Raw genomic sequence first — 14980 nt, 5'->3', positions numbered from 1 at the left:
GAGCACACCTGGTTGTGCAGAACATAAAGAACGGTTGTCCAGTGTGCATATATGAGAGTCTGTCCCATGCCATTTTGTTGCTTGTCTTTTAGGAATCCCTGGAAGTGCTGGGCTGAGAGGAAACACAGGTCTTCCAGGTCTTCCAGGGCAACCTGGTTCTGTAGGATTCGTTGGACTTCTCGGGGTTGTGGGACCAAAAGGTATGTTTGTTTGAGTCTGCAAGCAGAAGGAAAAATGCCAGCTCACAAAGCCACTCATTGGCTGAATTTGATACAACAGGCAGCCAAGTAGCAGCCCACAGTACTTGGGCCAGCTGAGCCTGGGGCCCATTTCGTGGCAGTATCACTGCAGGCTCCAGCTGCTCGACGTTCTAAGAGTCACGTTTGAAAAGGGAGAGGCACTTGATGGCTTTGTGGTCTGGCTCCACAAAGAGGGTTTGGTTGCTGGCAAAAGCTATAATTACAAGAACCAACAAGAGAAGTTTGCATTAATGTGACCTGTCTAAAGGAAAATCTTACCTTCTTCAAAAAATATGAAGCATGTATTAGGTTGCTAAAAGTTTACATATGTGTATAGTTCCTGAGTTTTAGATATTTTTTAATCCACTTAGAGATGCTGCTTACATACTACTTGCTATTAACAAGCCATTCAAGCTTTGATAATGTCTCCTCAGGTTTTCCTGGATTTCCAGGCTTAAATGGTCTGAACGGCTTGCCAGGCACAAAAGGGTCACCTGGAACACCAGGTAAAGAAAGGCTTTGTCCACAGAAACTTCTGGAGTAATGCATGTGCTGGTTTAAGAGTAATGGGATTTGTGTGATTACACAGTGTGTGCATCTCCATGTGCACTTCACTGCTGAGCTACTTAGTGAACTCTGCAGTAAAGTGTCACTATCTACATGTGTGCCCACAAACTAAGCCTGCCATAAGTACTGTCTGCAACAAGTACTATCCTGCAGTGGAATAATTTATGCCACCGCAGTGCACATGTAAATGGTGACCAGGGTGGGCTGGGACACGAGTGCTACAATGCAGAGGCTGCCTGCTGGCTAGTCCTGCACTGTAGCCAACTTGTGCCCCAGCCATCCTCTCTGCTGCCCAGCGCTAGCACTTGGTATATGGGGCTGGCCCCCCCCAGGCTCCCTGCCAGCCTCAGGCTCAACTGCCTCTGCTCAAACTGCTGTGGTCCCAGGTGCACATGCAGACACTGTGCCCTGGAGCCGTTGACTCCAGTATAAACTGCACCAGAGCTTATTTTTCCGTGCTAATTGCACGTGTAGATATACCCATTTTGTCACCAAATAGGTCCATTTTAGTCATGCTGGAATTAAATGAAGTAAGAAATAAATCATATTTTGCAGCTAGTGTGAGTATTCTTACTAAATGCTTGTAATCAAATTCTGTTTCAGCGATACAATTTTAATACTAGACAGTGGGCTTTCACATGTAAAATGTATGTAAACAATAAACTCAATGGCCTTTTGGCAGATGCCATTTAGATGGATTTCTAGATTTTGCCTAAAGAGTCCTGTTGTAGCCAGACAGTTGATTTAATGAAGTTATAGATCTTTTCTATCTGTATATCTGTTGTTCTGATTTTACTAAAGCAATGGCTGGATATTTGGTTTGGTTTGGAGTTAAAAAATGACTTGATACTCATAGATTCCCCTTTAAGGCCTGTTCTTGTAGCCCTCACTCATGATGGCAGTAGAAGTGACAGAGATTACTCATAAAAGGTAACAGGATTAGGATTAGCATTAGAGGTGCATTGATCACCCAAAAGCTTATCCAGCTGTTCTCCGCAGTTATGCAGCTGGTCCAGTAAAGGTGCCATAAAAAAATCCTTGCCTCTGGTACATTTCCTGGACCACCAAAGCTACAACAACACTGTAACCCTACTATGACAGTATAAAACAGTATTAAGACCGAATACAAAATCCTATTTTGTAAAACCACATGCTTGTGTGCTCATTGTTTCCCTGATTTACACCATTTGCTGTATTTTCTGAAGCATTTTCTTAACATGACTTTCCATTTGCCCCCTGAGTTCCATTCCTTTTGAGAACTGAGAGACTAGTTTGGTGTAGGCTGCTGCTGGATCCTGTAGTATAAGCACCTCCGTACATCTCTGCCCAGAAACTTCTGTCCTGCTAGAGCTCAGGCGTCTGTGTGAACCTGCTGAATAATCCCTCCATTTTGAGCCCCAAGCCAGAGGATCCCATTCTGTATTGTCCCTTCTCAGAGGCACAGCACAGGTGAAGGGGAAGCAAAGGGCTCTTTGGCCGGCTGGCTGTGGGCTCCAGCGCAGCCCAGAATTCTCACGGCACCAACTACTTATGGGCACGTGCTTATGGGCTATGTGCCAGGGCTTGAAAGAGAAGCAGCATTGTCCATGCTGTTCATTTGCAGAGGAACTTCCCTGCTAACTCCTGCATGGCTTCTTGTATCCATAGTACACACCTAGAGCAGCATATGAGAGGCCAGAGTCAGCCCAGCAATTTCTCTGGAGTCCAGGAAGCAGAGGGATGAATGGAAAAATCTATATCTGTAACTGCAAGAATACATTACATTAATCTTAATGTATCAAAGTGTATTAATCTAACTTCCATGAAGCTGTCGTAATAGGCCTCTTTGTCATCTTTAAATGTGTTTGATTAGGCTTAAGTGAACCTGGATTGCAAGGCCCTGCAGGACTTCCAGGTCCTAAGGGTGAAGAAGGCCCTCCAGGAGTTGGCATAGGGGCTCCAGGACTCCCTGGGCTGAAAGGATCCTCAGGAGACATGGGTAAATAGTAACAGTCCTAGAAGCAGATGTGCTATAATGTCTGATGGAGTATACAAAGACTTGGGGCAAATAGGGTCAATGCAGTTTAACAATGAGTCATAGAGATGGGCCTGTTGTTTTGTAAATGGACGTGAGTCTAATAAGTGAAAAATCACTGATGAAATAGTTTTTATAGCTTTTATAGTTGTCTTTTCATCCTCTCAAATAAAAAAAAATGCTGTGGTGTTCTTTTCTGAGGGAAGGGGAGTAGGGTGTGAAGAGGGATGGGGTTTTCCTTATTTTTTAGGATAACATCCAACAGCCACTAATCCTCTCAATATAAATTTTGCACCATTCACACAGACAATCTCTGATGATTAGTATAGAGCAGTGATTCTCCACCAGCATGCCAGGGTACCCTGCGATGCAGATATTTTGAAGGGTGTCTCAGGAGGTGTGGAGGGATAAGTGTAGTGTGAGGAGATAAGCAGATAAAGGCAGGCTCAGGTTTTCCCTGCTTAGCTGCTGCCCTAACCCCACTGCCTGATGCCTCTACAAGGATGTGTAAGCCCTGTAATACATAAGTTAGTTTTTTAAATGGGGTGCCGCTCAATTCACAAAAGTTAGAGGGGTGCCTTGAGTCTAAAAATGGTTGAGAACCACTGCTATAGAGCCATGATCACTGTCTGGTTCTCAGTGTTTCTCTTTCTCTGTGATTCTAGGTCCACCTGGCCCTGTGGGGCTGCCTGGTCTACCAGGAGCTCCTGGCATCTCTATTCCTTCTGACATACGTGGGAGACGGGGTGATCCTGGCCGCCCTGGAGTCAGTGGGAGTCCAGGTATGGAGATTGAGGCCTCTCTGCTGCAGTTCATTTGTGTTTTGTACTCTAGCCATATGAAGAGCAAGGCTGACTTCCAGTCTTCCATGTGCATCCTAGGAAGAACTTGGAACGGAAAACTGGCTTTATGAGCAGTCAATCTAATGAGCTGGGGCATTTATACGCATGCTCTGGGACATGTGAGGGAGAGGGAGACAGCTTTTATTAGCACAGCTCCCAAATGTACTCTAATTAAAGTGCTTGGAGCATCACATGTTAGCGTCCCCATGCTGAATAATTGCAGCAGGGGCATTGTAAGTAAAGCTCACCAAATGAGCTTTAGTTAAAGCACCCCTGCCACCATTTTTCAGCACGGGGATGTTGCTACATGTGATACAGAGGCAGTAATTACTGTGCTCCAGCAGACTCAATTAATTGACTCAATTACTTGAGTCTGCTTCAACATGCTGTAATTACAGCACATTGGAGCAGCCTCCATGCATGTGTATAAGTACCCCTGGTGTTTAGAGCAGGGCTTGAGAATCAAGAGGTCTGGGTTCTGCTCCTGGCTCTACCACTGACCAGGGCTTAGTCACTTACCTCTCTATGCCTCAGTAACCCCAACTGTAATTTATGGGGGTGCTTATTCACCTCCATAAAGCACTTTGCTTCTGGATGACAAGTCATGTCTATGTATAAAGTAAGTGATATGGATTAAATATTGCAGTAAATTAACTGTTGTATTGGGATTCTGTCATGCTGCCATTAGCATTAGCACTCTGGATGCATCTGAGATCCCTAGTCATATACTGCATGCCCCCGTTGTGCTTGTTCCTTTACAAACAAAGAACACGAAGGTGGTTCTTGCCCTCATTGCACATATTTTGACGTTTGATTCACCAGCTGTCACAGTGTGAAGGAATGAGATGCCCTGCCCTGCTGTCCTCCATCCCCTTCCCACACACCCTTGTGCTGAAGAACTAAAAGGAATAAGGGCTTGACCCAGAACACAGAGGAGCTAAGTTCCTGCTGGGCCTGGTGAGCTGAATGTTCTCAGGGAGGAGACATATATTTTTAGTTCCTTTAGCCCAGGGGCGGGCAATTATTTCAGGCGGAGAGCCGCTTACTGAGTTTTGGCAAGCCATCAAGGGCTGCATGACAGGCAGCCAGGGGCAGATAAATACTAATTTTCTAAATTTGTTAGGAGCCCCACAGGCCAGATAGAATGGCCTGGCAGGCCGCATCTGTCATGTGGGCTGCATTTTGCCCACCCCTGCTTTAGCACATCTATAAGCTGGGAAACCCATCTGATGACCAACGCTCACAATTAATGAACAAAGACAATTTCTCAAGGTCAGTGGTACTCGTGTGCTAGAGGAGTGATCTTGTTGACTTCTTTGTCTCTAGGTCTTCCTGGCCCCCCTGGCCCTCCAGGGCCCCCCGGCCCAGCATCTGATCAAGGTGATACAGGCGTTCCAGGTGTCCCTGGTTTTTTTGGTTTGCCAGGCCCAAAAGGTGACATGGGGCTTCCTGGTCCAATTGGAATCCCAGGAGCTTCAGGACTCAAAGGTAAGCTTTCTTTAACTATCTGTAGCAGAGGTCAGCAACCTGCAGACAAATGTAGCCATTTGATCCAACTTGCAGATACGGGGGGGTTGGCAGCAGTCGCTTTCCCCTGCCATTGTGGAGACAAATGGTGGCAACAGGTGGGTCCTAGCACCCCTCTCCCTCCACCTCTGACCCAAACAGTGTCACTCCAGCCCACAGCCTGAAAAAGGTTGCTGACCACTGCTGTACAGTACTGAAGGTATCTCTTACTAGTGCAAAGAGCTGGTGGATCATGACCATAAATGCTATGAATATGGGTTTGATGTGGATGTGTGAACATGAAGACTTGTCTTCTAATCTGTTAAAGGTGGTATTTTCCAAAGCACTTGGAGCCAGCCTAAGGCAATGGGAGTTTTGCCCTTAACTTTATTCAGTGGAGCAATATTAGGCCAGAGCTCTGGAAAGCACTACCTTGCAGAAGATCTTGCATCCACAGTGTGGTTCCACTTTGTTCACACATCCTCTGGGACTTGCTGAGGTCATGTCACGGATCTGGGGGATCCACAAGATGGTGGAAACTGATAGATCTGTGGGAGGCAATGGGTCAGCACTGGGTCACTGTGGGAAGCACCTCACCTTTCCTCTGATTTCCATTGGAGAGGTCCGAAGGGTGGCTGCAATCAAGAGGCAGTAATAACATGGCTTCAATGAAAACAACTCAGGACCCAGGAGGGAAGGGTCAGTGCAGGACAGAGGGTCTTCTGGAGGTCACACCACAGGGAAAAACCCATCCTTAGTGCTGTGAATGGAAAAGGGTTGCACATGGGGAAACTGCATCCTTCCCAGCACCCCTCCCAGGGAATGTTGGCAAGGGAGGGAATAATGTTTGCAAGTATTCAGATCAAGTGCAAGAGAAGAGAGGACGAAGAGGATTTGCTAACGTCCTTCAACTGCCTGAAAGGTGGTTACAAAGAGGATGGAGCTAGACTGTCCTAAGTGGTGGCAGATGACAGAACAAGGAGCAGTGGTTTCAAGTTGCAGCAAGAAAAGTTTAGGTTAGATACGAGAAAAAACTTGCTCACCAGGAGGTTAGTAAAATACTGGAAAAGGCAACCTAGAGAGGTTGTGGAATCTCCATCCCTGGGGGTTTTTAAGACCCAGGTAGAGAAAGCCTTGAGTGGGATGATATAGTTGGGGCTGGTCCTGCTTTGAGCAGGGGGTTGGACTACGTGACCTCCTGAGGTCCCTTCCACCCCTGATTTCCTATGATTGCATGATCCTGTATCCTGTTAGTGCCAGGGCAGTAGAGGCTCTTTACAAAGCGGGGGCTGACCTGGCAGTCTGGACCCTGTGCCTAGAGGGAGTTTCCACCAGTATGTCTCTAACAGGCAGGACTTAGAGGGCCAAGGTTAGTGTTCAGGGTTCCCTTATGCTTTTGTTCTCTATCTTCACAGGTGCCCGGGGAGAGCCAGGTTTTATGGGGATGCCAGGGAAAGATGGGTTTCCAGGGGATGCTGGTCACCCTGGGCTGAAAGGGGACACTGGCCGTCGAGGTAAGTACAAGAGGAATCTGAGAGCTGTGCTGCAATGTAAATAGTTTGAAAAGGTGGGAGGGAGGGCGCCTTCTGGGTGGTTTCTGTGGTTTTGGGTGAATCCAACTGAAAAGTTGGAGCTCTTTGTTAGCATGGAGTGGAGTTGGGGCCCAATACTCAGCTTTGTGGGAGCTTGGGGCTAGGATACTTAATATGGACAACTATTTTGTTCTTCTGAGACAACTCTTTGCAGAAATTGTAACTCTCTATGTTTGAATCTTTCCCTCTATGGGAGATTTCTGCTGTTACTTCCCCAGATCCCCAACAGTCTTTGTTTGTGGCAAAAGTACCTACATTCAAGAAATATACAGAAAGGGTTGGAACTTTTGGAAACTTCAATAAGGAATGAACACTTAATGTGAACATCACTTGAACAGGGCATTCTCAATTTATTGTGCCAGTAAATCATTGTAATTGCACATTTCATGTGGGATGTTTATGGTGTTATTTATGATGTCTGCAGGTCCCCCAGGTCTACCTGGTGCTCCAGGCCTAACACCAAAGCCAGAAGAAGTTGTAGTTCCCCCTGGTATAATAGGTCTGCCTGGGATTGATGGTGTCCCCGGTTTTGCTGGAGATCCTGGGATTCAGGGACCACTTGGGAAGCAAGGTAAAGCATGCCACATTCAAGTAAGGGACACTGAAACACTTGGCTTCTGTAAACAGAAAGTAGCTTTGTAAATTTTGTGATCGAGAATCAAAGGCTTCTCTTGAGAAGTTTTGTAGTAGAAACAATCACAGCAACTGCATGCTGATTTTGTTAAAAAAATTCAATATTAGGTAGGAAGTCTTTTCGTTAATTTATTTTTCATGGGATGTTGTAGCATTTTTTGCATTCAGTTCCTGGAATTAAAAAATTCAATTTGTGATGCTGCTTGCATGATGTCAGTTCAGAAACCAATGGATCTAATGAACCTGAGAATGACTCGCCAGTAAGAACTATATTGAGATTGTGTCAACATGAAATACTGTAACAGTGCTTAAGGGACTGAATTTTGCATCGTTGCTGTTCATAGGAATTTTACCATTAACTTCAGTGAATGCAGGACCAGGTCATGCACCAGTGAAATGCTGAGACTTCCTATCTTAATGTGATCAATTAAGAAAATAATTAGAACTTGGTAATACATGTGAATACACTGTGCAAATCTTAGAGTCCCAGTTGGTGTGTGTGTGTGTGTGTGCTCTTGCATCCCATTCTAAAGTGCGGGGCTACTGTTTTAGGGAGAGTAACCAAAACCAGACTCTCCAATGGTTTATCCCACTGAAGTCAGGGGAGGCAGGAGAGGGAAATGGATTTGAATCCTTGGATCCAAACCTGCCGTTCTATCATTTAGATCATGTGAGGTCCAAAGTTGGAAGAGAAATCTATTTCTGGTTTGAATCAAGGCTGCCAATTAATAGCAGTTAATGTGCATGATTAACACAAGAACTAATTAAAGGGTTAGCTTTTTTTAATGCATTAATCACGCATGTGCTTTTGGAGCCTGCACCTGTCTCCTTTCGGCCACCATCACCACTGACTCTGGGCTGCCTAGTGGCATAGCAGTGGAAGTGAAGAGGAACCGCAGAGCAGTGTGGACTCTGGGTGGGGTGGGGCACGTGCATGCATGCATACACATGCATGCGCTTAGAGGTGCCTCGATTATATTGGTGCCATATGAAGACGCTGTGTGCAGGCACATAGCCATGGCAGGCACAGCCAGGAATGCAGCCCAGTGGCATGTAGAACAGTGCCCAGCAGATAATTCTGTGGAAGGAAAGGGGTGGAGTAGAAGGAAGGGGCAGGGACAGCAGATCAAGGCCCCCATGGTGAGAGAGGGAGTGGGACAGGGGCTGGGGCGAATGGGACCCTGGGGCAGGGGCCAGGGCTGAGGTGGGTTGTGGGACAGAGCCATGGGAGTTTCATCGGGGGGGGGCGCGGCGGCTGCTCTCCACCACTGCGCACACCCCTAAGGGAGGCATGGGGCACATGTGCCCCCCAGATTTGTGCGTGGGGCAGAGACAAGCTGCAGACTGGGGCTCTGCGCCGTGCTGCCTTTGCCCTGGGAGCTGCACGATGCTGTGTTATGCCTCCCACCACCAGGCAAGCTGAGGATGTGCAGCTCCTGGGGCAAAGGCAGCAGGGTGCAGAGCTCCAGTCTGTAGCAGGCAGCCCTTCTCTGCCCTGCGCACAAATGCAGGGGGCACATGCCACCCAGAGGTGCACACAGTGGTGGATAGCTGCCCACCCCTCCATACACCCCTGGATGAGCCCCCTGTGGCTCCGTCCCATGACTCGCCCCGGCCCCAGGGTCCCATTCACCCCTGCCACTGTCCCACTCCCTCCTTTACTGTGGGGGCCTCAGTCTGTCTGCTCCCACCCCTTCCCCTTCCCAGACTTATCTTGCTGGGTGCTGCTCTACATGCTGCTGGGCTGCATTCCTGTAGAGTTACTATATTTCCATTTCAGAACAGAAGACACCTGCGGGGTGGAATAATATGGTTAGGGACGCGGTGTTACGCTTGTGCCCTGCCCCTGCCCCTCACTCCCAAGCCACAGCCCACCCCCGTTAGCCCTGCTGCTGCCCCTCACTCCTCACTCGCAGTATCCCACATTCTGCCAGGGTGGGCAAGGGTCCCCCCTCCCTGGGCTCTGACCCCCCTGCAGGGACCCCTGCTCCCCAAGCTCCAAACCCCACATACACCCCCCACTACCACCCCTAACCATACAAAGAACCTGCATAATCTTGCATAATTTTCAGTTTTTCTGTGCATAATTCTGAGTTTTTAGATGTGCAATTAAAATCACTATTAATTATGACTAAGTTTTTTAATCGTACAACTAATCACAATCAAATTTTTAAATCATTGGACAGCCCTAGTTTGAGTATGACTGGAATCTAACAAGGACAGCCATTTCTACAAGATTTAAGCCTCAATTGATGACATCCTTGAGACTGAATAACCTTTCCTCTGTCTGCAATCACAGAAATCTAGAGAGACTGAGAGTAGGTTATGAAATTCCACTTCCATCAAATCCTGAAAGCTCAGTCCTGATCTGGCTGCACACTCAAAAACCCATTACAGCTTAAGCCTGACCCAGATCTGTGTGCTGCCATCTTGGCCTACTGCAGATGATCCCTGTGAGGGCTGGAGCTTATAGACGTGCTTAGAGAATCACTGTACTGTTCTAGTACAGACGTGCTTAGAGAATCACTGTTAAGCCCTGATATTCATAAGATATTTCTCTTCTGATTCAGGGAGCAAGGGCTTTGGTATGAGAAACAGCATTAATAGTGATTATCTTTAATTTTAGGTCCAAAAGGTTTGCCAGGCAGATCTGGTCTGAAAGGACGTGATGGTTTATCTGGACCACGTGGCATAGTTGGAGATCCAGGATCTCCAGGTATCCCAGGACAACAAGGATATGAAGGTAACTTTATTCTTTTCTTTGAGGGCATGGAAGATAGTGAAAAATCAGGCAGTTAGATTTCTTAGGCTGGATTTTCCCTACTGTTGAGTTGTCACTCCAGGCCATAAACATCACATAATTTCAGCACTGATTTAGAGCGGTCCCAAGTGGTACCCGGGATTATGTCTTGTCTGTGCGCTGGGGTATATTTTGTCTTGGGTGAGGCAGGTAGGAGTGAGCACCTCCCTCTGTGGGAAGTCACTGCTGTCTGTTGCTGCTGATGTTTCAGTAGGTGCAGTCGTGGACTGCAATGCTTCCTGGACACAAGGTAGTTAGTAAGGTATGGGAAAGGACAGGGGTATGGCATTTGTTGTGGAACTTAAAAGGGGCAAAATAGAAGAGAGATGGTTGGTGCTGGATGAGAGGTGTATCTTGGTGCTTTCCAGAGTTGGAAGGTGTGGGTTTTGCCCCAGTGCTGCCATAGACTCGCTCTACAACTGTGAACACACTGCTTAACTATTCTGCATTGTGAGAATACCATCATATGGGGTACTGTTGTGAAAGTTAATCAGTGCTTGTATGGTGCTTTGAGGTCCATAGGCAGAAAGACAAGGTGGACTTACGAATTGGATTTTAAAAGTAATTAGTGCTCTACAGTGCGGGTCAACTTTGATATGTAATTGTGTTTACCTCGGTACAATGGTTACAGCTAGGCAAATTCCACCAAGTCTATTTCACCAAGTTAGTCAAGTGGCAAATGTCAGAACACAGAGCTAATACAGACTCGGCTAACTCGCACATCAGCTATTGTTAATTTGCCATGTCTTTATCTCCCAGGTGTCTCTGGAAAGCCCGGCCCTATAGGTTTGCCTGGAATGCCTGGTCGGAGCGTAAGCGTTGGTTACACTTTAGTGAAACACAGCCAGTCAGAACAGATCCCACCATGCCCAATAGGAATGAATAAGCTCTGGGATGGTTACAGCTTGTTATACGTGGAGGGGCAGGAGAAGGCGCATAACCAGGACCTTGGTAAGTCTGAGTCGAACAATGCAGGCCAGTTTCTATTCTTCAGTATGCACTGTACAATTTCCATTAATGTCATGGGGGATTTTGGTGGGTGTGAATTCAATTCATGTCTGGTTCATATACACTGATACTGGTCATGTGCTTATTCTTTATGAGTTCTAGCATTTTGGCAGGTGGCTGACATGAATCTCCCCTTCCCCCAGGTTTTGCTGGCTCCTGTTTGCCTCGCTTCAGCACCATGCCATTTATTTACTGTAACATTAATGAAGTGTGCTACTATGCCAGTCGAAATGACAAGTCCTTCTGGCTCTCCACCACTGCTCCCATCCCTATGATGCCTGTGACCAGCTTCCAGATTGCACAGTATATCAGTCGTTGCTCAGTATGTGAAGCACCTTCCCAGGCTATCGCCATCCATAGCCAGGATATAACCATTCCACAGTGCCCTGCTGGCTGGCGCAGCCTTTGGATTGGATACTCTTTTCTCATGGTAAGAAGAGGTACTCTTTAAGGCAAAAAGTCATGCTGTAAAAAACATGTTTAACATTGACAGTTCATTTTTTGATCGTGCTGTTGGGTTTGCTAGTTTTAACAATTGGCTATCGGAAACAGTGCCCACAATTCACTAACTTGTGAGTCTCTTGCTTATTACTGTGGGTCTAGAATAATCTTTAGGAGTGCACCGATAAGAAATTTTTTGGGCCAATACCTGATTTTTAACAAGTCGTATATGCTGATCTGATTGCTGATATGTACCCTGGCAGCATGGAGAGCAGCGTCTGGCTGGTAAGTCTGTTGTGGTGGGGGGAGGGGGAGGGGCAGATGGAAGTCCCTGTGGTCAGGGAGGGATTGGGAGTGGGGCAGGGGCAGGTGCTGCCCAGCTGGGGCGGGGCATGGGATGGAGCCACAAGTGGCTTGTCCAGGGGCTGCAGGCGGCGGCTCCCACCGCTGCATGCACCCCAAGAAGACATGGGGGCATGCGCTCCCGGATCTATGTGTGGGACAATGGTGGGCTGCCATTGCGGGCTGGGATCAGACTGGGCTGCACCTGGGGTGGGCAGTGGCGGCACTGGGAAAGGGGCTGGGGGGGGGGTTGCAGCCACCCCAAAATTTGCTGTAGCCCCTCCAACCCCCACTCCCAGTGCTACCACCACCCACCCCGAGTGAAGCCTGGACCAGCCCTGCCACTGGGAAATGCTCAGCGCAGCCCTGGCCCCAGCCTGCAGCAGCAGCAGCAGCCCACCTTCTCCCCATGCGCAGATCCAGGGGCACACACCTCTATGCCCTCCTAAGGTGTATGCAGCAGCAGGAGCCGCTGCCCACCCCCCACACCCACAGACAAGCTGCTTGCAGCTCCATCCTGCCCCAGCCCCACCCTCACCACAGGGGCCTCGATCTGCCCCTCTCCCCACCCCTTCCATCCCCCCAACCCTTTCACCACAACAGACTTACCAGCTGAATGCGGCTAGTCTCCATGCTGCTGGGCTGAGCTTCTCGCTGCCTGCATGCTGCAGTGCAGCTGTGCACATGCACAGGGCATTTATTAGCCACATTAGCCAAAAAAAGCCAATTGCTGATGCTGTAAATTTTCCTTATATCTGTGCTGATCCAATATGGCACCGATGTATTGGTGCACCTCTAATAACCTTGGTCCAATTGCTGCCATTTAGCTAACTTCTCAATCATGCTGGTAGTTTACAGTGGGGGTGAAGAAAAAGGAACATTACTGGGAAGGAGACTAATCCAGGGGCAGGCAGTTATTTCGGGCAGAGGGCCGCTTACTGAGTTTTGGCAAGCCACTGAGGGCCTCAAGACAGGCAGCCAGGGACAGCTAAATATTAATTTTCTAAATTTTTTAGGGGCCCCGTGGGCCAGATAGAATGGCCTGGCGGGCCGTATTTTGCCCACCCCTGCTATAATCCATTAGAAACAATTACTTTAAACATGGAAGTTGCCCATTAAACTATAGTACAATCTTGCTTCTATCTCTCTGTGGCTTTCTCCATAGCTTTAATTTTTTGTGAACTGTTGTTACATCACTACATGGTGACTGTAAGGAGACCCTGAAGCCAGTACAGGGAGCTTTACCGTCTCCCAGTTTTCTAACAGGATCACTTTGCAGGTGAAAAGCTGTTTTTCCGTAGTGCTTTGGCCAAACAGACATTCAAGCCAAGGTTCGGTATTCTTGTACTTTAACAATAGGCTGTACCCAACTAACAGGTAGTTGAGGTGCAATTTATAGAGTTCCCCATTTTGTTCCCTGCAACACAAGGACTGTGCAATTATTTGTTCTGTTTGCTTGGAGCTCATGGAATGAATATCTTCGTTCCAGCACACAGCAGCTGGTGCAGAAGGAGGAGGCCAGTCCCTTGTCTCACCTGGCTCTTGCCTGGAAGATTTCCGTGCTACTCCTTTCATCGAATGCAATGGCGCCAGAGGAACCTGCCATTATTTTGCAAACAAGTACAGCTTCTGGCTGACAACTGTTGAGCAGAACCAGCAGTTTGTCAGTGCTCCTCCCTCAGAAACTCTGAAAGCAGGGCAGCTTCGAACACGAGTGAGCCGTTGCCAAGTATGCATGAAGAACTTGTAGCAAAACCAAATGAAACAGCAACAGAAAACTTCCGAGTCCAAACCTCCATGATTTGAAGAAATAGGAAACAGATCAGCCTTTTCTGTGCTGGGTTTTATGGATGGGTTATGACAGTTAAGAAAATATGGAAACTGTCTGCAAGTCCATGAGGAACATGACTTAACACAGAAGAAAAGAGGGATACGCTAATGCTCTGAAAGCTGTTTTATGGAACATGGTGCTTCAGATTTGTTTGTCTGTTCCTGGCTACCTCAGAAAGTGTCTGTGCCTTTCATTCAGTTGGCACAGTGACAGATATTTCACATTACACTGCCCATCTATTCTAGATGCTCTTCTTTGGCTAGTTAAGAGGGTGTTTTTTTAAACAAGTCTGTGTTTCACTGATGAATTGTCTTTGCAGAAAAAGCACCTGATCTGGCTTGGGGAAATGGACCTTGATTTTGCAATGACATGTGCAACTGAAGTAGATTTTCAATAGGAAAAGAACTGAACTTTGAAGCAGTTAAAGTGAATCATTGTCTCAGGTGTAAGTGTTAGGCTGGTTTGCCTGGGAAGGTCCTAGTTTTAAAGATGAGCTACTTCATTTAGCAACTGGGAGCACTCTTTGGGTTCTGGCTTACTCTGGTGACTCTGGTCAAAAGTTATCCTGGTGAAAACTTGTGGATCTTTGTATGTCCCTGAGCTGAAAGCCATTTTTTGTTATTATTCACAGCTTCTCTCTGAACTGTCATGTAAAATGTATGATTCAGGGTCTGCAGTTACCCTTTTTCACTCTAGCAGCATATTAATTCTGGTGTGACCACCAGAATAATTCAATATGTGTATAACATTTTCTTTCCGAGGTAGCCTTTGGCACAGTTATTTTCTAAGTCTTTGAACTGTGTATCTTTTAAAATGTAGAAGCTTTACAATACAGCATTCAAGTTCATGAAAACATGGAAATAAGCTGTTATTGGATATATGTTTATACAACTAAAACACCTTGTACTGTATTCCTCATCCTCTAGGATTTATTTCTGCAACTCACTATCTTTTAAAAAATTATTATATTTTTAATTCACTGTTAAATAGTCACATTCCCTGCAGGGTGTAATTACACATCAGGTATCACTGATTGACCATTCTTTAAAATACATAGGAAAATCCCGTATGCCAATCTTGTGAATTAGTAACTAGGACTTAAGCTGTTATTATCAGCTTCTCTTTCTGCAGTAAGTTTGATGAGGCCACTATGTATGAACATATT

The 14980-nt window shown here is 46.8% G+C and overlaps 1 protein-coding gene across 2 annotated transcripts in view; it reads left to right on the top strand.

The window, feature by feature from the left end:
- Positions 1 to 14668, top strand: part of COL4A6 (collagen type IV alpha 6 chain) — a 186241-nt gene extending 171573 nt beyond the window's left edge. For both annotated transcript variants that reach the window (XM_090060070.1, XM_090060071.1), the window contains 11 exons: positions 93 to 200; positions 674 to 745; positions 2659 to 2784; positions 3486 to 3602; positions 4989 to 5150; positions 6584 to 6682; positions 7185 to 7331; positions 10020 to 10136; positions 10953 to 11144; positions 11345 to 11631; positions 13474 to 14668. In XM_090060070.1, coding sequence (XP_089916196.1) covers positions 93 to 200; positions 674 to 745; positions 2659 to 2784; positions 3486 to 3602; positions 4989 to 5150; positions 6584 to 6682; positions 7185 to 7331; positions 10020 to 10136; positions 10953 to 11144; positions 11345 to 11631; positions 13474 to 13734 — 1688 coding nt within the window. In that variant the 3' untranslated portion in view covers positions 13735 to 14668. The remainder of the gene's footprint in view (positions 1 to 92; positions 201 to 673; positions 746 to 2658; positions 2785 to 3485; positions 3603 to 4988; positions 5151 to 6583; positions 6683 to 7184; positions 7332 to 10019; positions 10137 to 10952; positions 11145 to 11344; positions 11632 to 13473) is intronic.
- The last annotated feature ends 312 nt before the right edge of the window (positions 14669 to 14980 follow it).

The sequence above is a fragment of the Crocodylus siamensis genome, chromosome 8 (assembly GCF_052110815.1).
Source record: "Crocodylus siamensis isolate JL-2025a chromosome 8, ASM5211081v1, whole genome shotgun sequence".
Lineage (NCBI taxonomy): Eukaryota > Metazoa > Chordata > Crocodylia > Crocodylidae > Crocodylus > Crocodylus siamensis.
The sequence above is the reverse complement of the archived record's forward strand: the minus strand, read 5'-3'. Positions and strand labels throughout refer to the sequence as shown.